Source organism: Diabrotica virgifera, chromosome 4 (assembly GCF_917563875.1).
Source record: "Diabrotica virgifera virgifera chromosome 4, PGI_DIABVI_V3a".
Classification (NCBI taxonomy): domain Eukaryota; kingdom Metazoa; phylum Arthropoda; class Insecta; order Coleoptera; family Chrysomelidae; genus Diabrotica; species Diabrotica virgifera.
Window position 1 is genome coordinate 227,569,427 of NC_065446.1, and position 23,794 is coordinate 227,593,220.

The window sequence follows — 23,794 nt, forward strand, 5'->3', positions numbered from 1 at the left end:
AGTTTTCTGAACAGCTCATTGGATTGAGCCCTATATTTTTGGCAATCAAAAAAGATGTGGTCCAGGTCACCAATTTTATTACAAACTTCACAAAGATCACTCTCAAGTATTTTGATTTTATGTAAGTGTGCTGGATTACATATGCATGACCAAACTTCATTCTACTAACAGTGGTTATGATTTTGCGATTGTAATCGAACTTATTGTACCTAGGTTTTTTCCTCAATTTGGTTTCTAGTCTGGTGTAACGTGTTGGATTTTTAAAGGTGTATTCTTGCCACAAATAGGACCATTTTCTCATTATTTAATGTTTTGCAATGTTTATTTGTTCATCCGTATTTTATCTGCAATTTCATTGTTTGTTATTCCTACGTGTGCTTTAACCCAGAAAATTTTATAAATTTATTTTGATCTTGTAATTTTTTAATAATTATTTGAATGTTAAAGATAATATTATCTGTTGTGTTTGAGTTGGATTTTAAAATTTTAAGAACTGAAAGTGAATCGGAGAAGATAATGGCATTCTGTTCCTCTTCCTGTTGTACATATTCTAGTGCTTTTAGAATTGCAATTGCCTCGGCTGTGTAGATAGATGTGTTTTTATGTAGCTTATAGTGTTTTTGTATACGTTTAGGTATTACGAAGGCACAACCTGTGCCGTCAGTGTTTTTTGATCCATCACTGTATATTGTGACATAGTTTGGATGTTGGTCTAAAATTTGATTATTAACAATTTTTAGATAAAACACCCTCTAACTCAGTAAGTAGCCATTTTTTATTTAAGTGATTTGGGTTAAATCTTAATATTTTGAGGTCTGGAATCTACAATTCAGAGATTGCACATTCTTACTGATACAACCTGTATATTAATAATAGTAGTGTGCTACTTTTTTTATAAACAAAATAGCGCCCCTAAATCTTGTTTTTTCCAATTATTGCTCTATAACTCCAAAGATTTTAACTTTACACCAAAAACATCCAAATAAAAGTTCACCGTAATTAAATTCTGCATAGAGGCATGTTTTTCCCGATTTACTTCTTCTTCTTCTTCGCGCGACTAGGATTAGTCCTGTTTGTCTGCCTCTTATTCTGTTTCAGTTGTTGTTGACTGTACATTGTCTTTCCACCTTTTCGGCGGCCATCCAACGGGTCTTCTGCAATACGGCTTGTTGTTTTTACAGATGTTCCCTAATCTATCTGGTTCCATTCGGTTTACATGTTCGTTCCAGTCCTCCTGGAGAAATGGTCCTCCGAAAAGGGGGTTGGTGAGCAAGGTTAGCAGCTTACTTACTGTAAAAACAATCAACGCTCATAGAACCGAACAAAAGCCTCGGAATTGGATGGATACACAGATGACGACCCGATTTACTTCGATGAATATTTTCCTCGGAAAATCCGGGTTTTTCCAACAAAATCTTTAATTTTCAACTAAAATTTTAGGTAAGTAATTATTTATCAATAATTAAATAACTTGGTGACATAAAAGAACTATTAGTATAGATTATATTTCCAGAAGCCGATGAAAATTGAATGAACAGTTTAGCAACAATTAAATTGTTAATTAAAAATTTACGGTCGTAAATTTTATTCTAATTGAGTGACATTGCATTTTCCATAAGATGTGTGAGGTGATCCTTGTCAGTATTTACATCACACAATATTCATTAAATTACATCTCAATTGATCCCGTTTAAACGTAGTACATATAGTGGATCCCAAACACTTTTTTCAGTGCGTCATTAATTTTGACGTCATATAGGATTTTAAGAATATCGCAAATTATTCCATGACATTTTAGTTACATCTGACAGTTGTCAGAATATTTATACAAATATTTGTTAGAATATTAATATTTAAAATATTTTAATGTAAAAATAAAATAAAATAAAATTCAAAATACAATGTTCGAATGTACACTTCGCGTCATATAAAACTGGTACACTTTTTTTCCCAATGTAAACCTGTGTTCAGTCTGACAATTATTGTTCGTGAATCACGTCGTTGCTGCCATCACAGATAACGGAATTGCACTAAATCTAAATACAAAAAAATAACGTTTAAAATGTATATTTCGAATTGTAATACATATATTTAAATTCCACATTTGTTCACTGTAAAAGTTATTCATTTTGTATTAATTTCAAATTAAATTTTTAATTTTTTCAGTGTGTTTTATTTATTCCACACAACTTAATTCAATCTTGTCCTGCAATTTACGAGAAACCAATCACACCTCTCGATTTGTCATTAAACATAATAATTTAAAGTCATGTCAAGATTTATTATCTATCAATATTTTTGAATTGAAATATTTTCATAAATTATAATAAAACACGAATCAATGTATGGATACTTAATTAAAATTAATTAAAATGCGGTCTGTCGCACAGCCCCGTTTTTACCTAGTTTGATATAATATTTTCGTTGAACTGGCAACGTTGCCCTAGAAATTAGAATGACACTTGTGACAAGATCAACTTACACAACTTGAAAAACACGATTTTCGGTTATAAGAGTTGTACCAGTTTTTTTTGACGCGAAGTGTACCAATGACATAAAATATTTATATTTACGTAGCTGAAAAATACTAACTTATTATTTTTGTGGCAAATTATCTTTACTCGCATCATTGATTGGTTATCTATTTAGAGTATTGTAATCGCCAACCAATTATACATCTATAAGTATAAATACATTTTAATATGCAAATACCCGTCAAGGAATACATAATTTTCTAAGTTCAATGTATAATATTCACAGAGGTACGTTTTTTTCTGTCACTTCCAACTGTAATGCGTTAGAGAGAATTCGATAACCTGTGACGCACTGAAGAAAGAAAGGGTTTGGGACAATCTTTATTTATATTTCCGTTGCAATACTTTTTTTATTTTTACTTTTGCTGTTTCTCTTTTTCATGGTTGATTAAATAGTTTTATATTAAGAAACATAATATGAACTGCGAGGCATAAGTTAGGGATATAGAAAATTTTGTTCATTATCATAGTTGATTTTTTCGTGTGAATAGATAAACGCATTCCGCTAATCTTTTTTATTTTAGGTTTTTTTTTTGAGTATTACCACAGCTGTGCAAAGATTTACTCAAACTTCTGTTTTTACTTATACCGGGTGGAAGAAAAGAATTGTTTTTCTCATGAAAAGTTTGAGACACCCTGTAGGGAGGACGAGGTACAAATGTGAGTATACATCGAAATCGTATTGTAGTCTTGCGTTTTGTAAACATTCTGTTTTAGTGCGGCCGATATGTGAAACAATTGCACATTTAATGATACAAGCATATAATTTGCACCACATATACTACACATATAAAGGTTCAAATTTAGATATGAGGCCATCTCAGATTTTGTTTTTACAAAAATGGCGGGCGTTCAAAATGGCGGCTATACTTATGTCTTCATTTGGAAGAAGAGGGTTACATCTCAAAATGTTAAAGTTTTTTTTTATTGCATCAATAGCTTCCAAATAATGTCTTCTGCTATAGAAAAAATGGTTGCATGTGTAAGTACGCTAGTTTCCGAGAGATGGCAGATGCAACTCTTTGTCGTTCCCCGAATTTAACGAGTTGACTATGAAAAATACAGTTACATTTCAGTATGTACTTGACCTAGTTTTACTGAACGGTATTTGTTTTAGAGAATATAGTTATATCTTGAAATATAATTGACAAAAGATAAATTAATATAATTAAAAGGGTGATATTTGTGTTTGGACCCATTTTTCTTAAAGGTAATATTATTTTTATACATTTATTTTTGGTATATAGAGTTATAAGTAAAGATATACCCATTTCTTTTAAAAGTATAACGTTAAAAGTGACTAGTATGTTCTGATAGAAGGTTACTTTCTTAGTTGTAACTTTCTTTTAAATAATATATCATAAATTAGAAGAAATGTAGTGTGCGTAAAAAGTAGTTTTGCGAAATGTAACCTTATTGCTTAAAATTATTTTGTTATATTTGAATTATTTTTTTTTGCATTGGGTAAATTATTATAACTTTATCGTATTATTACATATAAAAAATAACTATATTATATATTTTTACAGTATATATTTATAGTAGTATTATTTTAGGATTAATTTAATTAGACAATAATGCTTAATAACAGCCGTACGAATCGCATTTTTGCAAATCTTGAAAATGTTGAAGATAGTCAAGGCAATTATACTAAAGATAATTCGGAAAATTCTTTTAAAGATGCACAAAACATAATGTATGATAAATGTAATACAGTAAATACTACGGAAACGACACCAACAACAAAGTGGGTGATTGAACATTTTGCCAAGGAAAATTTAGAAAATTGTTCTGTTGGTAAGTTCTTATTTAGATCGAAAAAATACGGATTTTTTGTATAAGTATTATTATTTTAGATATTATTAATAATGCAGACCCATCTGAAAAAATCTTAAGCAACCCTATTATGACAAATGATGACACATGTGGTAGTGGAAATAATAATTTTTTGGGTAAGATAAAATACAAAGATACACTGCTTTAAAGTTCCTAAAAATGTGGATATTATTATAAGTGGTGTTATTTTTATTTTTAGAAACTCAATTACCTAAAAAAGCTATGGATAAAGGTACTTCATCTTCAAGCAGTGACTCATCTTCAAGCAGTAACTCATCATCAAGCAGTAAGTCATCATCTAGCAGTAACACATCTTCTGATACAGACAACAGTTCACAACATTCTAAAACCGATACCGATCCTTATGGATCAGATGACAGCATCGCAGATCCTCCTTTTAATCCACCTGTCATTAAAAGGCAAGTTAAAATAACAACAGGTAATGCAATTAAAAAAAGAAAAGTTAAAGATCCGTCAAACAATGAAAAGGTGGGTAGGAAGAAACTTCGGCAGCCTGCAACTTGGAAACAGGAAGACACAAAGAGATTGCGAAATGGCGGGGAAGCCTATTTATCTACCAGAATTGTTCAAAATGCAGACGGCACAAAAACCAAATCCAAAATATTGCGGCCAGCTAAAACCCTTTTACCACCCTGCGGGAATAAATGCAAGTTAAAGTGTTCCGAAAAATTAGACGAAGCACAGAGAAACAAAATCTTTAAAGAATACTGGAATCTGAATGACCTTGACAAACAAAGAGAATATATCGTTGATTGGGAAGAATAGTATGATATTTCAAAAACATTAAGTTTACAGAAAAGACAATTAAAGATTGAGATGGGTTACGAGATCGGATTACTTAAGCAATACAATATTAAATATCCTTTTCATCAGAATAATTAAAACTTACAGTATTAACTGACAATATGGGTTTTACATCCAATCCATATACCACCCCCAACTCATATTTTTCATCCCCATTTTGAGTTATAATACTTTTCTTTATAAAAATTTTGTACTATTTCACAATTATAAGGTTATTAGGGACAATAAAACGGAACAGTTTAGATGTTTTATTAGAGTTTAAACAACAATTAATGAAAAATCGCAGTTATAGTACAATACCAATATAAAAAAACAAAAAATTTGGGCTCCCATTAAAAAAAATGAAAGTTTCTACAAGTTTCCGTTTCTACAAGCGTAAAAATCCCTATAGTATTGTGGCATAACCGCTACATTCTTTTTTCTTTTCAAAAAGAGAGAGCAGGCCAGCTTTCTTTTTTTCACTTATTCCCACTTTCTTCTTGTAAGCTTGTTTTAGAGTAACGTCACGTGCTGATGGAAGTCGTCGTTTGCTTTGAAGAACGTTTATGATTTTAAACTCCTGTTCTTTGTACGACATTTTATATAGCATGTGACTAGGATTTTCTTTGGTAACTTTTAAAACGCATATTCCTGAGAGAGGGACTGACCCATCTTCTTCCGTCTTAAAAGAATCCTTTATGCCCATATCACTTGATAGTTGTTTTAGATCAAAAAAATTCTCATGACCCATTTCATGTACGTTGAATGGATTTCCATGCTTCTTTGCTTGTCTAACCAATGTTACATATTTATCTGGTACGTAAACGTTCTATAACACTATATGTTCTATAAATTGAACGTTCTAATAACAGAATGAACGTGGTCTCCCTCGTTCTGAGTACGACCACTAATTAAAAATTTATGGGTGATGGACCTAATATTTTCGAGAATAGAAACTCTATAGATGTATAAAGCAAATACGAAGCGGTCAGTATAAAATACAACATCTATCATTTCACTATTTTTGTCGTTCACAGACTTCAAATAATTCCAAACGCACGAACCCACTTCATTTGCACCTCTGTGGGCAAGACCTTCGTGCCACATAAAGCACATTTCGTCCGTACTTTTAAGCTCGTACAATGTTAAATTATACACACTTAGTTTTGATACATAATAAAAAGAAGACGAGTCCCCTTGTGGACATGGCAATGCTGCCTTGCATATCATAAACAGCGTCAATTTTATCCGGAGAATTTTTATCCATGTCCTTCTCTTTTCTTGCCAGTTCTTTGTCTTCAATATGGTTATTGTACTGTTCCTGAAGTTCTTGTTTTTCTACCTCGGAGGCATTAATAAAACCCTGGCAAAAATCACACTTATCTTTTTTTTTTAATAAAAAAAGATAAATTAAACTCTCCTTTGAATATATTGGAGTACATCAAGTAGTTTACGTTAGGTTTCCCGAGTTCTTTACAACGCTGCTCATAATCTCTGTGCAGGTCGGCAATAGTTTTTCCTCCTTCAATGTATTCTTTCTTTGATTGAGATCGGCAGTAGTGGCTCTCCATTCAAGGAATAGATCGAATATGACTACGCACTTCTTCTTTCAACTCCTCAGGAACACTATGTTTTTCATGTCTATCTCGATTATCTGCCTGTATTATTCCATTTATTTCATTATTTTGTTTGCGTAAAATGGTCTCAATTACTTGAGAGTTAATGCAAAGAGTTGCCATAAAGAAGGATTTGCAAACACGAATTTTTTCTCGTGCGTATGTGAAAAAAAATGCGTTATTAAGTATCTAGTAAGAAAAAAATATTTTAAGGAATAGAATGATAAAACGAAATAATTTCTTGGATTTGAGTGAAATTATGTTGAAGACAATGGTAACTAAAAATATCACGTTATACTTAGCGCAAAATTATATTCAAAACTATGTTAACTCAAAATGAAATAAAAATAAAATGCCCACAGGTGTACTTATTTTATTCAAGAGTATCATATTATTTGTAATCATCATACTGACCAAAATTATAATAAAAATAAATGCTTACCTGTTAAAGAAGAGTATGATATTTTGAAATGTAATTCTCTTGCTCCAAAAATATTCACTAATAAGATGCAAGCAGTGTTAGTATTTTGACTTATAATAGTATTGATTAAATAAAAATGACCTAAGCTTAGCACGAACTGTAGACAACTGAGTTACCCGAGTCTTCTCCACACCGGTTGTATGGAAGTGGGAGATGCCATACTTGGTCACAGAGCTCTCTAGTGCTTGTCGTTTAAACTGCACTTACAATACTTTTCTCCATAATAGGTCCATTCATTCTGAGTAGTTTGTTGATATAAACTAAAAATGAACCATTTTTGACTTATCATACTATTCTTCCCAATCAACGATATTTCGTCTAATTTGAAAGCTGTTGCACCACGGTACAGATATTCAAATAAAAAAGCACCCAGAAAACCAAATAATGCATACTATTTTTTAATTGATGGACAGCAAGTAAGGGTGTGCAAATATTTTTTTATGGCAACGCTATCAATTAATCACAAAATTATAACAACGGTCCTGCGAAAACAAACTGTATGCGAAACCGGAAAGGTTATAGAAAAGGACAAGAGAGGGAAGCATGGAAAACATCAAAAAATAAGTGAGAGCATAAAAAATTCAATTAGAGCTCACATTAACTCTATCCCCAGGAAAGAAAGCCATTATTGTCGGTCGCATTCCTCTAAAGAGTACATTGAAGGAAGTAAAACCATAACCGATTTACACAGGGACTACCTTGAATTATGTAAGGAACAAAATGTTTCTTCGGGAAACTACCTTATGTACTTTAAGATCTTCAACGAAGAATTTAATCTAGCATTTCATGTCCCTAAAAAAGACCAATGCGAAGAGTGCTTGCGATACAGGTCTTCGTCAGAGGAAGAGAAGGCATCTTTACAAGAAAAGTTCGATAAACATTTAACAGAGAAAGACTTATCCAGAACAGAAAAAGATATTGACAAACATAGTGATGGTACAACAAAAGTCGTAGTGTATGATCTTCAAGCAGTTTTGCCTTGCCCAACTGGAGAAGCATCATCATTTTATTATGTTTCAAAACTAAATGTTTTTAATTTTACACTGTATGATATTAAGTCTCACGAAGGCACTTGCTTTTTATGGCACGAGGGTGAAGCTTTGAGGGGGTCAAACGAAATAGGATCTTGCATTCTAAAGTTTCTTCAAAATATTTGTAATGACGAAAATTTAAATATAATCTTCTATTCTGATAATTGTGCAGGGCAAAATAAAAACAAATTTATAATTGCCCTGTACTTGTATGCTATAAATAATTTGCCCATAAAATCAATAACTCATAAATTTTTTGTCCCAGGACATGGACAGAGTGAAGGGGATAGTGTCCACGCTATGATAGAAAAACAGATAAAAAATATAAAAAATCAAGTCCAATATACGTACCTGAACAATATGGGTGCATTATTCGAACAGCGAAAAAAACTGGAAGTCCATATAAAGTACATGAAATGGGTTTTAATGACGTGTTTGATCTTAAAGCTTTGTGTGCAGACTTACACCTTACTATTCCCAAAAATTTTAAAATATCTGATGTGAGGATCTTGATGTTAGATCGCAACAATCCTACTATTCTTAATTATAAATCATCTTTTAATCAACCAGAATATGATCAAATGGAAATTGTGCGTTCTGGGCGTGAAATTAATGTCCATAATATTGCTTTAAAGAAAGCTTTTACAAAAAAAGTGGGAATCACTGAAGCCAAGAAAAATGGACTGTTGTCTTTAATAGAAAAAAAGCGATGTGTTCCTGACTACTACTTAAGTTTTTATAAAAATTTGTGAAGAAAAACAATCGTTATTATTGTTGCTTTATATTTCATATTGTGTTGTGTAATGGATACGAACAAGTTTTTTTATGTTTTATTAATCAGTTTTATTAAATAATATTGATCTAATAGGTCTGGATCCCGCGTATGAAAAAAAAGTTGATTAATAGCAAGCTGAAAATTTGTTAATAGCTTAAGGGTGTCTAGTCGAATAAACTTTGATATGTGTGAACACTGGAACAGGGGTAGTTTTAATTGTGGAACAGGTTAAAAATTTGGAACGGTCACAGCACGAAAACGGCACATTTATTTTGTCCGACAGAACAGACTTAAACTCTTCGAACAGAGATTAAACTCTCATGCAAAAATCAGACTGCTATTTATCACCAAATGTGAGTTTTAATGAGTGGAACATGTAGAATATGTCAAATGACAGGAATTATGACAGGTAATAAATAGCAGTCTGATTTTTTCATGAGAGTTTAATCTCTGTTCGAAGAGTTTAAGTCTGTTCTGTCGGACAAAATAAATGTGCCGTTTTCGTGCTGTGACCGTTCCAAATTTTTAACCTGTTCCACAATTAAAACTACCCCTGTTTCAGTGTTCCCATATATCAAAGTTTATTCGACTAGACACCCTTAAGCTATTAACAAATTTTCAGCTTGCTATTAATCAACTTTTTTTTCATACGCGGGATCCAGATCTATAATGGCATTTTTAATAATACTTTATCAATACAATTTCTAAAATGCAACTTTATGAGCAAAACCAATTTCTTAAAAAGATAATATTTCTTTATTGAAGAGGGTTATATCTAAGTTTTTTTTCTAAACCTGATATCTAAAAAAAAAAAATGTCAGAGCGATTAAAAGATCAGAAATCTATCATACTCAATCATTAAATCCTATAATATCAATAAACACTGCAAAATATAAATGAAATAAATTGATAAGAATTTTAAAACCTCTCTACTGAAAAAGTGAAAATTCTTAGTTGTAACCCTCTTCTTCCAAATGAACGATGTGTTTAATAGTACCATAACTTTTGAACGAAAAGTCCGATTTCAACCAAATTTGGTATATAGGTTTTCTTTTTGATTTCTAGGGAGGACGAGGTACAAATGTGAGTATACATCGAAATCGTATTGTAGTCTTGCGTTTTGTAAACATTCTGTTTCAGTGCGGCCGATATGTGAAACAATTGCACATTTAATGATACAAGCATATAATTTGCACCACATATACTACACATATAAAGGTTCAAATTTAGATATGAGGCCATCTCAGATTTTGTTTTTTACAAAAATGACGGGCGTTCAAAATGGCGGCTATACTTATGTGTTTAATATGTAGTACCATAACTTTTAAACGAAAAGTCCGATTTCAACCAAATTTGGTATATAGGTTTTCTTTTTGATTTGCAAGAGGGATATGGTGAACCGGAAGAATCGATTTACCAGAAGTTCTGTTTTTACTGGTTGTTGATGTAAAAATATGTTTTTTTTTCAATTTTTTCCCACTGTATATATTAATTTTTCAAAAAGGTAATACCGCAATTGAAAAGAGCGTAAAAATATTTTGTAGAAAATATTTTGAACTTTTTAGTTATGTTAATTATCATTTAATAAATGCATAACGTATCATCACAAGTACCTATGTGTGGCAAATTCGTGCAAACATTTAAAGAATTATTGTGCATTTAATGGTAGAAGCATATGCTTTGGACCACATATACTACACACATCAAGGTTCAAATTTAGATATAAGGCCATCTCAGATTTTACCTTTTACAAAAATGGCGGGCATGCAAAATGGTGACTATACATATGTGACTTATAGCACGATAACTTTTGAACGAAAAGTCCGATTTCAACCAAATTTGTTATATAGATTCTTATTTTGATGTGTTAGACCAAGGTCTTGAACCGGAAGAATCGATTTACCAGAAGTTGTGTTTTTCCTGATTTTTATGTAAAAACATGTTATTTTTTTACCAATTCTTTCACCATGTATTTATTAATTCTTCAAAAAGTTAATACCGACGTTGAAAAGAGCGTAAAAATATTTTCTAGGAAATATTTTGAACTCATTAGTTATATTAATTACCAATTAATAAATGCATAACGTATCTTAACATGTACCATTCGTGCAAATAATATAAGAATTATTGTACATTTAATGGTAAAAGCATATAATTTGGACCACACACACTACACATACAAAGATTCAAATTTAGATATGAGGCCATCTCAGATTTCGTCTTTTACAAAAATGGCAGGCATTCAAAATGAATCTACCGCACATAGGTACATGTGAAGATACGTTATGCATTTATTAAATGGTAATTGACATAACTAAAAAGTTCAAAATCTTTCCTAAAAAATATTTTTACACTATTTTCAATGGCGGTATTACCTTTTTGAGAAATTAATATATACAGGGTGAAAGAATTGAAAAAAACAACAACATATTTTTACATAAAAAAACAGTAGAAACACAACTTCTGGTAAACCGATTCTTCCGGTTCAAGACCTCGATCTTATTCATCAAAAAAAGAAACTTGATACCAAATTTGACTAAAATCGGACTTTTCGCTCAAAAGCTATCGTGCTATTAGTCACATATGTATAGCCGCCATTTTGAATGCTCGCCATTTTTGTAAAAGGCAAAATCTAAGATGGCATCATATCTAAATTTGAACTTTTGTATGTGTAGTATATGTTGTCCAAATTATATGACTCTACCATTAAATGTACAATAATTCTTATAATATTTGCACGAATCTGCCACATATAGGTACATGTGAAGATATGTTATGCATTTATTAAATGGTAATTATAATTAACATAACTACAAATTTCAAACTATTTCTTAAAACATATTCTTACGCTCTTTTCAATAGTGGTATTACCATTTTGAAAATTAATATATACAGGGTGAAAAAAATGAAAATAAATTATTTACATAATATAAAATAGTTTTACATAAATAACCAGGAAAAACAAAACTTCTGGTAAAACGATTCTTCCAGTTTATGGCATCGATCTTGTAAATCACAAAACGAACCTACGTACCAAATTTGGTTGAAATCGGACTTTTCATTCAAAAGATATCGTGCTATTAGTCATATACGTATAGTCGCCCATTTTGAATGACCGCCATTTTTGTAAAAGGCAAAATCTGAGATGGCCTCATATCTAAATTTGAACCTTTATTTGTGCAATATATGTGGACCAAATTATACACTTATATCATTAAATGTGCAATTCTTATAATATATTGCACGAATCTGCCGCACTATTTTTATGAACGACCCTGATACCTTTAGCAACAAAGAAAATAGACGGCTTTGTAGTTTAACATGTGTTTCAACCGAATCAAAAGTTTGAGACACCCTGTGGGGAGGAAAAGGTACAACGGTGGGTATAAATCGATATTATTATATTGTAGTTTTATACAGGGTGTTTGGTAAAGAATGGGCCATAGCTTTACCGTAGATTCCTGAGGTTAAAATAGGTCGATTTAAATTAACTTACCTTAGTACAAAAGTTGATAATAACCTAAATACAGGGTGTCAAAGTTATACTTTTATTTTATTTATTTTTGAATATTTCCTGACAGGCATGGGACAACAACACGAAATTTGGTAAATGGTTTTAGTACTGTACAATCTACTAAATTATGTTAAACAAACGTTTCTGCCTCCTACCGGAGCTTCTACTTCCCAAATTCTACGCCACTAGCGGAATTTCTATTTTAGAGCAATTTTTTGATTCTGCAATACTTTCTATGTAAATAACATACTTCTCATTCGTAACGATAAAGCCATTAGTTTCCGAGATATTTGAAAGTGTGAAAATAAGTGTGCCTTTTCATTTTTAACTTAAAATATCTCGAAAACTAATGACTTTATCGTTACGAATCATGAGTATATTATTTGCATAGAAAGTAATGGAGAATTTAAAAATTATGCTAAAATAGCAGTTTCATTAGTGGCGTAGAATTTTGGAAGGGTCAACATATTCACTTTCCCCTGACGTACGCCTCTGGTAGTAGCCAGAAACGATTATTTAACATAATTTAGTAGGGTGTAGAGTGCCTACACTTTCTGCCAATTATGACACGGATATGTAAAATTCTTTTGGAGTATTCTTTTTTTTATAATTTATTCTTTATTTAAAACTTTAAGAACTATGTGTGCCCGGTACTATAAAACTATTTGACATATCCTTATGATACTTGGCAGAAAGTGTAGGTACTCTACACCCTACTAAATTATGTTAAATATTCGTTTCTGGTTAATACCAGAGGCGTACGACAGGGGAAAGTAAATGGTTGGCCCTTCCCAAATTCTACGCCACTGATGAAACTTCTATTTTTTGGGAAGTCTGCTATATTATTATCTTACGCTGAATTTCTGAATGGTCAACCATTCACCTTCCCCCGTCGTACGCTTCTGGTAGTAGCTAGAAACGTGTGTTTAAAATAACTTAGTAGGGTATACAGTACCAGTACCACTTATCAAATTTCGTGTTGTTGTCCCATGCCTGTCAGGAAATATTCAAAAATAAATAAAATAAAAGTTTAACTTTGACACCCTGTATTTCGGTTGTTATCAACTTTTTAACTAAGGTAAGTTAACTTAAATCGACCTATTTTAACCTCAAGAATCTAAGTTTAATCTATGGCCCATTATTTACCAAACACCCTGTATATTGTGAACATTTTATTTTTTTTTATTTCTCTATCTTTAATTAATAACAAAGACTAGACAGTTTTACTCTTTATTATGTGTTATAACTGACGACATTCAATACGTTAGGATGCCATGTCCTATCATATAACTAATATGAAATTGTTTCCTATATATAAGTATAGTGCGAAAGAAAAAGAATGTTCAAAGAAAAAAATGTGTGTTATGTACCTCTCGCTATTTAAATAGCCTCCTAGTAGACACCCAATCCGCACTTATTCTCAAGGAAATTCCATCCCAAAACATCACAGAGCTTCCACTAAACAATCTCGTCTCTTCCCTCGTCTCGTCTCTCGAGCTTCCACTAAATAATTGATGGATTCGACCGTTACTTGATGGAAGTTCATTTTATCTCACAATAAAACACTGAAAAACGTGTGTTTTTCTATACTTCCACAAAATTTATTACAACTATGTTATTACTACAGCTGTTTCGGCAAAGTGCCTTTCTCAAGTGATATATTTTACAATATGTTTGCCTTTTTAAGTCTTTAACTGAAGAGGTTGAGGAGTGGGGAGCTGTTTGTCTCGAGTTGGTCATTCAGAATTATATCTGTATTTTTCAATTTATTAATTTTCATTGATTCTAAAACTGATAGCTTAAGGCCTTTATTTTGAATATGTAGAATTTGAAACTCTTCATTGAAAGAATGATTATGATCTAGAAGGTGAAGTGCGTATGTAGAAGTGTCTGTTTTTCTATTGAGTTTTCTAACTACAGAGTGGTGTGTACAAACTAACTTGTGGTGACTGTCCGAAAACTTACATCGGTCAAACTGGCAGAACTTTTGACAAACGGATAGCAGAACACAAAAGGGCTTTCAACAATAGAAAAACAGACACTTCTACATACGCACTTCACCTTCTAGATCATAATCATTCTTTCAATGAAGAGTTTCAAATTCTACATATTCAAAATAAAGGCCGTAAGCTATCACTTTTAGAATCAATGGAAATTAATAAATTGAAAAATACAGATATAATTCTGAATGACCAACTCGGGACAAACAGCACCCCACTCCTCAACCTCTTCAGTTAAAGACTTAAAAAGGCAAACACATTGTAAAATATATCACTTGAGAAAGGCACTTTGTCGAAACAGCTGTAGTAATAACATAGTTGTAATAAATTTTGTGGAAGTATAGAAAAACAAACGTTTTTCAGTGTTTTATTGTGAGAATCTCGTCTCTCTTATGTTGCGCTGTATATACCGCTTACCTGGTCCACAAATAATTTTTATAGGTGTCGATAAAAACTATTTACGTTATGTGCCCTTGTGTTTTTAAAGTTTTGTTAACAGTTATTTTACTGTTAATTTAGTTTTGATTCAGTTAAAGCAAATATTAAAAGGTAAAACTACCTATTTCCTTTGTTTCTAAAAATTTCTAAAAATCAGAAAACAAAATGTTTACAAAACATAAGACGGCAACATAATTTCGATGTAGACATTTGTACCTCGTCCTCCCTACAGGGTGTCTCAAACAACATAAGAAAAACATTTTTTTTCTTCCACCCAGTAGGTATTAGTACAAAAAAGAAATTGAGTAAACCTTTGCACAACTATTTACATACAAAAAAAATCTAAAATAATAAAAAGAATTATCGGAATTCGTTAATCTGTTCACTAAAAATCAATTAAGAAAGTGAGAATAATTTTCTATATCCCTCATTTATTATACTTCGCAGTTTACATAGTTCATGTAATATGCAAAAGGTAAAATATGAGAAAGCATATAATATCATAATATCCAGTATGTAAAATATGACAAAGTTCTATGGTAGGTACATATTTTTGCACATATTTACTTTAAGGAAAACTAGGCCATTATTTTTCAAGTCGTACAACATTACTTTAAAATTTTAATTAAATTCTCGAAAGTCGTAAGAAGAATATAAACGCATATTAGGCATACTTTATAAACTGGTTTACCGTGAAATTTCCATATAAAGTGTTCTGCCGTGTATTAAATGAAAATACAAGAGGTGGTATTCTTAAAAATATTAAACAAATTTTTAAGAATCTTTTTTATTGTTACACATGTACCTACATATACTACGAGTATGTGAAATTAATAGACAAAACTGCCTTACTAATAAAACACTCGTATTCCAAAGTTATTCCGTATTTATATCTAGAATAGTTGTTATCCTAAGTATAAGGTAAACATAATACGAAAATAATTTGTTATCAATAAACTCGATATAAGTTAGTTATAAGTATTCCCACTTTATTCCGAAATTCCACTTTATTCCGTTTGGCAACAATCTCATCAGGGTCAGAAATTTTTCGTTTATTATAAATTAATGGATGAAAATAATTTCTGTCCTTGTGAGATAGGTACTTATTGAAGGGACCTCAGACGTTCGGATACAATTAGCGTCTCTTTGCAAAGACAATGACGCATGACGTCGACTTTGCAATGTAACAAGAAACTTACTCAACACACACACTACACATGACACTAGGTACCTAACTGCAAAAATTCACCGTACCTACCTACCATGCCAATGGCCATGGGTTGTCAAGGCATTAGCTAAATAAAAAAAATAGTTTGGCAACGTTGCAATATTATGCACAAATGCATAAAACAACGATATATTGATGAAATTATGACAGTTTTGACTTTTCTCTACAACTGACAAACCAAATTCCGTCATTTCTTGATGAACTGCTGTGTCCTTGCAGTTCATTTTCCCTTTATGGTAGCGGAGCCCAAGCGAGGATTTTTGCAGTTACTCGAGCGCGTCAGATTATTACATGGGGAGAAACCAGGAGGGCTGAACAAGACTACGCCATTAGAATCTACCCCCGGTGGACCTGGAGCTTAAAAACTATCCAGACTCCAAAAGATAACCTGGCTTAGCAGTGACCTTAAGCCCCAGATGGTCCGAGGGTCAATTGTGATGGCATATTCAAATTCACCGACACCAAAAACGCCTAGTAATCTATATTCATACATTCAAGGCCAAAACCTTCGAAACTCCAGAAGATGACTAGCCTTAGCGGTGACCGTGGGCACCAAATGCTCCGGGGTGTCAATTTTGGTGGCGCATTCATGTTTAGTAACCCCAAAATACCCTCGTTTAACCTGTTTGCATCAATTTAGTACCGAAATCTCTCGAAACTCCAGAAGATGACATGTCTTAGCAGTGACACTGGGCAACAAGTGCTCCAGGGGTTGGTTCTAATGACGTATTTGTGTTCAGAGACTCCAAAACCCTCCAAGTTCTTCTCTCTTCTTCTCTTGTATAGACATTACTGTCTGTTTTTTCAATGTGCTTCTAGTAAGTTGTCGTTACATCGTTTTCGTGGTCTTCCCACTAATCGTCTTCCTATTGGACAGCGTCTTTCGCTGTCCTGACTACCCTATTTGTTGTCATTCGGCTTATGTGGTCATTCAATTTTATTCTTCTGTTTCTTACCCAGTTATTAATGTTATCCATCTTACATTTTCGTCGTATATCTGTACTTCTAGCTCTGTCCCATAGAGTCTTACCATCGATTTTTCGAAGGGTTTTCATCTCCGCTGTTTCGAGCAATCTTTTTGTCCTCTCTGTGTCGGGTCGTGTTTCTGCCGCGTATGTCATTATTGGTCTGATGATTGTTTTGTAAATTCTGCCTTTCATTTCTTTTCCGATATTTTTATTTCTCCATATTGTGTCATTCAGGCAACCTGTGGCTCTGTTTGCTCTATTCACTTGATCTTCCACTTCTGTTTTGAGCCTTCCGTAGCTAGATAGAGTGATACCTAGGTATTTAAACTCCATCACTTGTTCTATTATCTGTCCTTTTAGCTCCAATTTACATCTTATTGGATCTGCTGTTATAACCATGCAAATTGTCTTTTTTGAGGAAATTAACATGTTAAATTTTCTGGCGATTATGTTGAATTGGTGCAGCATACGTTGTAAATGTAAAACAGTAAAACTGTTTAAAAATAAATGCAGAGAGCCCAACGAAGAAAGAATTAGGTGAAGCAATCCGTCACCTGAGGAATAACAAAGCAGCAGGAATTGACGGTATCCAATCCGAATTGTGGAAAGCTGACATTGAGGGAACAGTGGAGTTACTGGCACCATTGCTGATAGAGATACGGAATGAAGAACACGTACCTACAGAGTGGAATAATGGAATCATAATAAATCTCCCAAAAAAAGGTGACGCGCAGCTGTGCGAAAACTGGAGAGGAGTAACACTTTTGTGTTCTATAAATAAAATACTAGCCTATATTGTACATCAAAAAATTAACGTCGAAATCGATAAAAATCTTCGCAATGAACAAGCGGGTTTTAGAAGGGGAAGATCCTGTATTGACCAGATTGCTACATCACGTATCATCATAGAAGAAATTAAAGAAACGAATGCAGCACTGATAATGACATTTGTAGACTTTGCCAAAGCGTTTGATAGTATAAAATACAAAGCTCTTTGGAACATTTTAAGCCACGCGAAAATTCCACCTAAGATCATTAGAATAATACAAATGATGTATAACCGAACAACATTCCAGGTATTACATAAGGGTCAAATGACGGACAAAATATAAATAGACAAGGGGGCAAAGCAAGGCTGTATACTCTCACCTCTACTCTTCAATTTATGTCTCAACTACATTTTACAAAAAACCATAGACAGAAAAAACGGAATCCCTTGGAACTACTTAGATGGTAAGAAACTGGCTGATATGGAATATGCAGATGATATATGCCTGGTATCCCATACAATAGATGATATTCAGAACATGCTAAGTAAACTGGAGAAAGAGGTGGCAAAAATTGGTCTCCGAATAAATGTCAATAAGACAGTTGAGATGAGAATAGGCCAACTCCGACAGGAAAAATTATATATCAGTAAAGAAGAAGAAAAACAGGTACAAGAATTTTGCTACCTAGGAAGTATACTTGGCGTACATGGTGGAATCGAGGCGGACATTAAACATTGACTTAGAAAAGCACAACAAGTATTTGGAACACTCTCAAACATATGGAGGTCAACACAAATTAGTCAAAACACCAAAATAAGACTGTTTAATAGTAATGTTAAAACAGTATTACTGTATGGATGCGAGACCTGGGCAATAACAGACGGAACTGTCAAAAAACTCCAAGTATTTGTAAACAGGTGCCTCCGAAAAATTTTGAAAGTATATTGGCCCAACATCATAACAAATCAAGAACTCTGGAAGAAAACCAAACAAGAGCCAATGGAAATTTCAATTAAAAGGAAAAGGTGGAATTGGCTGGGACATACCCAGAGGAAGGACAACTCAGATATAACAAAGAAAGCTCTGAAATGGACAGTAGCAGGACGAAGAAAGCAAGGACGACCCGCAACGACCTGGAGAAGAAAAATTTATAGGAATTAGTATGATACTCTGGGCTAATTAGCAAAATTCATGGAAAAGTTATTTACCAGCAATTTTATTGCTGGAATCGAATTATAAGATCCTACACATTAATAATATAGGTATGCAAAGTCCGCAGATAGTGTGCTACTTTTTTATAAACAAAATGGCGCCGACAAATCGTATTTTTTTCAATTATTGCTCTATAACTCCGAAGATTTTAAATTTACAACCAAAACAGCTTAATAAAAATTCACCGCAATTAAATTCTGCATAGAGAGGTTTTTTCACGATTGGCTCCGACGAAAATTTTCCTCGGAAATTGCGGGTTTTCCTAACAAAAACTATAATTTTCAAATATAGTTTTAGGTAAGTAATTATTAATCAATAATTAAATAACTTAGTAACATCAAAGCTTTCTTGGTATAGATTGTAATTCCAGAAGCAGATGAAAATTAAACGAATATTTTAGCAACAATTCAATTGTTAATTAACAATTTACGATCGCAATAATAAACAAAATAATCATGATACATTGATCAAACTTATAAAGATTATAAAGATGAGATGCTTATTTAATATTTTATCGACAAAATATAAATTTTTCTTTTTTTTGCATAATCTTTAAATTTTGAAAAAAAAAATAGTTATAATACGCTGGTCTAATTAGTAAAGTACAAAGAAAGTTTATTTACCAGCAATTTTATTGCTGGAATCGAATTATAAGATCCTATATATTATTAATATAGATATGCAAAGTCCGCATATAGTGTGCTACTTTTTTTATAAACAAAATGGCGCCGACAAATCTTATTTTTTCAATTATTGCTCTATAACTCCGAAGATTTTAACTTTAGACCAAAAACACTCAAATAAAAATTCACCCCAATTTAATTCTGCATAGAGACATGTTTTTCCCGATTTGCTCCGATGAAAATTTTCCTTGGAAAATGTGGGTTTTCCCAACAAAATCTCGAATTTTCAAATACATTTTTTGGGCCAGTAATTATTTAACAATAATTATATAGCTTGGTGAAATAAAAGCTTTCTTATTATAGATTATAAATTCAGAAGCTGGTGAAAATGAAACGAATATTTTAGCAACAATTCAATTGTTAATTAACAATTTACAGTCGCAATAACAACCAAAATAATCATGAGACATTGATCAAATTTAGAAAGATTATAAAGGTGTGATGCCTACTTAATATTTTGTGGACAAAATATAAATTTTTCATTTTTTTTCATAACCTTTAAATGTTTAAAAAAATTGTTATAAACAAATTAACATTTCTCAGAAATTGTTCATTATATTCTAATTTAAAAAAACACTTAAAATGCGTATTTCATAGGTCTTGAAAATGAATGCTTTAAAAAAAATTTCCAACCATTTGCAAAAAAGTTATGAAACAGCAAAATAAATATACGAAATCTCCGTTGTTTATAATTAGTTTTAATTGTTTCAAAGCTTAAAAGTGAGTCTATGGTACAACCTAATTACTCACAAAGAATGTCAAAAATTACTGCAATGGTTATATTTTAATCAAAGATTAAAAACACTTTTTTTTGTAATTTTTAGCGCAAACGTAGGCCTGATACAGAGTCGGAGCTAAAATGTTCACTCGAAGCGACTGACACGCAGCATGCATTATTTATTAAAAGTGTACATCACGCGGCCGGTCGTCGCTCCGAGTGAAAATGTTAGTACAGTACTGTGTTACTCTACTTTCGCGCGTGTAAATTACAAAAAAATATATTTATAATCTTTAATTAAAATATAACTATTAAACTGATAATCGATATTTTTTTGTAAATAATTAGCTTGTACTTTAAACTCACTTCTACGCTTTGAAAGAATTAAAAAAAAAGTATAAACACAGTAGTAATCGTATGATTATTTTGTTGTTTCATAACTTTTTTACAAATGGTTGCAAAAAAGTTTTAAAACATTCATTTTAAAGATATTTAAAATGCCCATTTTAGCTAGTTTTTTAAATTATAATATAATAAAAACTTTCTGAGAAACGTTAATTTGTTTATAACTACTTTTTTTAAACATTTAAAGATTATGCAAGAAAATAAAAAATTCATATTTTGTCGACAAAATATTAAATATTATAAGATTTCAAAGCTTGATCAGTGTATAGTATTTTTACTACAAAAACGTTATTACGTAGGTCAAAATTTTTGACGTAAGAGAACTGTCAAAACATTAGAATGTGACTTTTCATTATCGCCATGTTTATTATAGACATGCCAATAACGAAAAGTCACATTCTAATGTTTTGACAGTTCTCTTACGTCAAAAATTTTGACCTACGTAATAACGTTTTTGTAGTAAAAACACTATATCATAATTATTTTGGTTATTATTGCGACCGTAAATTATTAATTTACAATTGAATTGTTGCTAAAATATTTGTTTTAATTTTCATCAGCTTCTGGATCTATAATCTAAACCAAAAAGGCTTTTAAGTCACCAAATTATTTAATTATTGGTAGATAATTACTTATCTAAAGCTTTATTTGAAAATTAAAGATTTTGTTGGGAAAATCCGCATTTTCCGAGGAAAATTTTCGTCGAAGCAGATCGGAAAAACGCGTCTCTATGCAGAATTTAATCACGGTGAATTTTTATTTGGGTGTTTTTGTTGTAAAGTTAAAATCTTCGGAGTTATAGAGCAATAATTGAAAGAAACACGATTTTCGTGCGCCATTTTGTTTATAAAAAAAAAAGTAGCACACTATTTGAGGACTTTGCATACCTATATTATTAATATATAGGATCTTATAATTCGATTCCAGCAATAAAATTGCTGGTAAATAACTTTTCCCAAAAATGGCCTATTCTCCGGTAATCAGCCCAGACTATGAGCCAAATTTACGTTGATAGACGGATTACGACTATGACTAATATTACGATTACCGTGTTTATATTAACTTATTTTTAGCTAATTTATGCGATTTTGGAAAATGAATATAAGTTTATGAAAGTAATTTTCCAATTTTCGGAAACATACAGTTTTTCAAAGAACAGCTACAGTGGGTAAATACTTCTTCTTCTTTTCCTTTTATATAGAAAAGGTTTTTGAAGAAAAACAGGCAGTACTGCCCGTTTAAACAATCTTTGTTTAAAAAAATTAAAAATTTTTATTAAAATAAAAAAATTAATTTATTATAACCAAACAAAAGCAACTTTGACATTTAATAATTAGTTATTTAGTTGGCTCTACTCGAGTTACTTGGGAAAAAAAAGAATGAAGAAAATTGCTTCATGGGAAGCTGAGAAAATGCATTATTTTAACGTAAACCGATTTTGGACTTTGAGATTTCATTTTCTCCAACTTGATTTTCCAACCTGAGTAAATATGTTTCCTTGCAAAATGGCTTGTAGGATGGCATATTAATTTTGCATGACGTATCCGAAAAATCCTAACTTTTAGGATTTGATGATGGTCAGTACCTCTCGGTTCATCTTCATTTTTCTGAAGTCCTTCTAAGTCCACGTCAGTGGACTCAGACCAGTCAGTGGTGTCAGTGAACCCCTTCTAAATCTCAATCAGTCCACGGGATTCTAAGTATTCTCCGATATAGCCAATCTCAAGTGCTTCCAATTTTATGCGATTGGCTTGGTTTAAGGTCCAAGGTTCAACACCATGAAAAAGGACAAAGAAGACGTATTATCGCAGCATCCGTACTTTTATGCCAAAAGAGAGATTGTGGCTCTTAAAAAGGCCCTTATCCGGTTGAAAGTGGATCTAGTTTTTCCGATGCGTGTCTTATCTTTTGGTTGTTGGTCCATTCTTCATTAACTTTGGCGTCACTCTTTCTACAGGAGTTTTGTTAATGTAGATTTGATATTCTGTTATCTTTTTCTTGGTGATGATCATAAGATTCGTATTCTTTACGTTTATATTGAGTCAATATTGTTGAATGTAATACGTGATTTTTGTTTATTTTGAGCCTCATAACGGGTATTATTCATACAAAATCACTAAAACTGTAATAAACATAATAAAACTAGATCTATATTACATAACATGTTGTCGAACAATATTGAAAAATAATGTACCTATAGTACAGCCGATATGTGAAACAATTGTGCATTTAATCATAGACGAATATGCTTTGGACCACATATACTACACATATAAGGGTTCAAATTTAGATACGATGCCATTTCAGATTTTGCCTTTCACAAAAATGGCCGGAATTCAAAATGGCCACTATACATGTGTGACTAATAGCATGACAACTTTTCAACGAAAAGTCCGATTTCAACCAAATTTGGTATATAGGTTATTTTGTTGATGTACAAAAATGTTGTTTTTTTTTCAATTCTTTCACCCTGTATATATTAATTCTTTAAAAAGTTATTCCCGCCATTGAAAAGAGCGTAAAAATATTTTTTAGGAAATATTTTGAACTTTTTAGTAATGTTAATTACCATTTATTAAATGCATAACGTATCTTCACATATACATATGTGCCACAGACTCGTGCAAATATTATAAGAATTATTGTGCATTTAATGGCAGAAGCATATAATTTGGACCGCATATACTACACATACAATAGTTCGAATTTAGATATAAGGCCATCTCAGATTTTGCCCTTTACAAAAATGGCGGGCATTCAAAATGGCGACTATATATATGT

General features: G+C 31.8%; 2 protein-coding genes across 6 annotated transcripts in view; both read left to right on the forward strand.

Moving 5' to 3' along the window:
• The window catches only part of LOC114333678 (G-protein coupled receptor dmsr-1), a 1,080,003-nt gene that overhangs the window by 783,433 nt on the left and 272,776 nt on the right, over nt 1–23,794 (forward strand). The gene's annotated exons all lie outside the window — the stretch shown is intronic.
• On the forward strand, nt 4,358–5,156 carry LOC126883816 (uncharacterized). Its single transcript, XM_050649486.1, has 2 exons — nt 4,358–4,486; nt 4,570–5,156. The coding sequence occupies exons 1-2, from the start codon at nt 4,441–4,443 to the stop codon at nt 5,154–5,156; spliced, it is 633 nt and encodes a 210-aa protein (XP_050505443.1). The 5' UTR covers nt 4,358–4,440.

Excerpts from the sequence above, each read along its gene's own strand:
- LOC126883816 (XM_050649486.1), top strand. The coding sequence starts at position 4,441 with ATGACAAATGATGACACATGTGGTAGTGGAAATAATAATTTTTTGG. Across the intron at positions 4,487-4,569 it reads TGGAAATAATAATTTTTTGG|AAACTCAATTACCTAAAAAA; the intron begins GTAAGATAAAAT and ends TTTTATTTTTAG.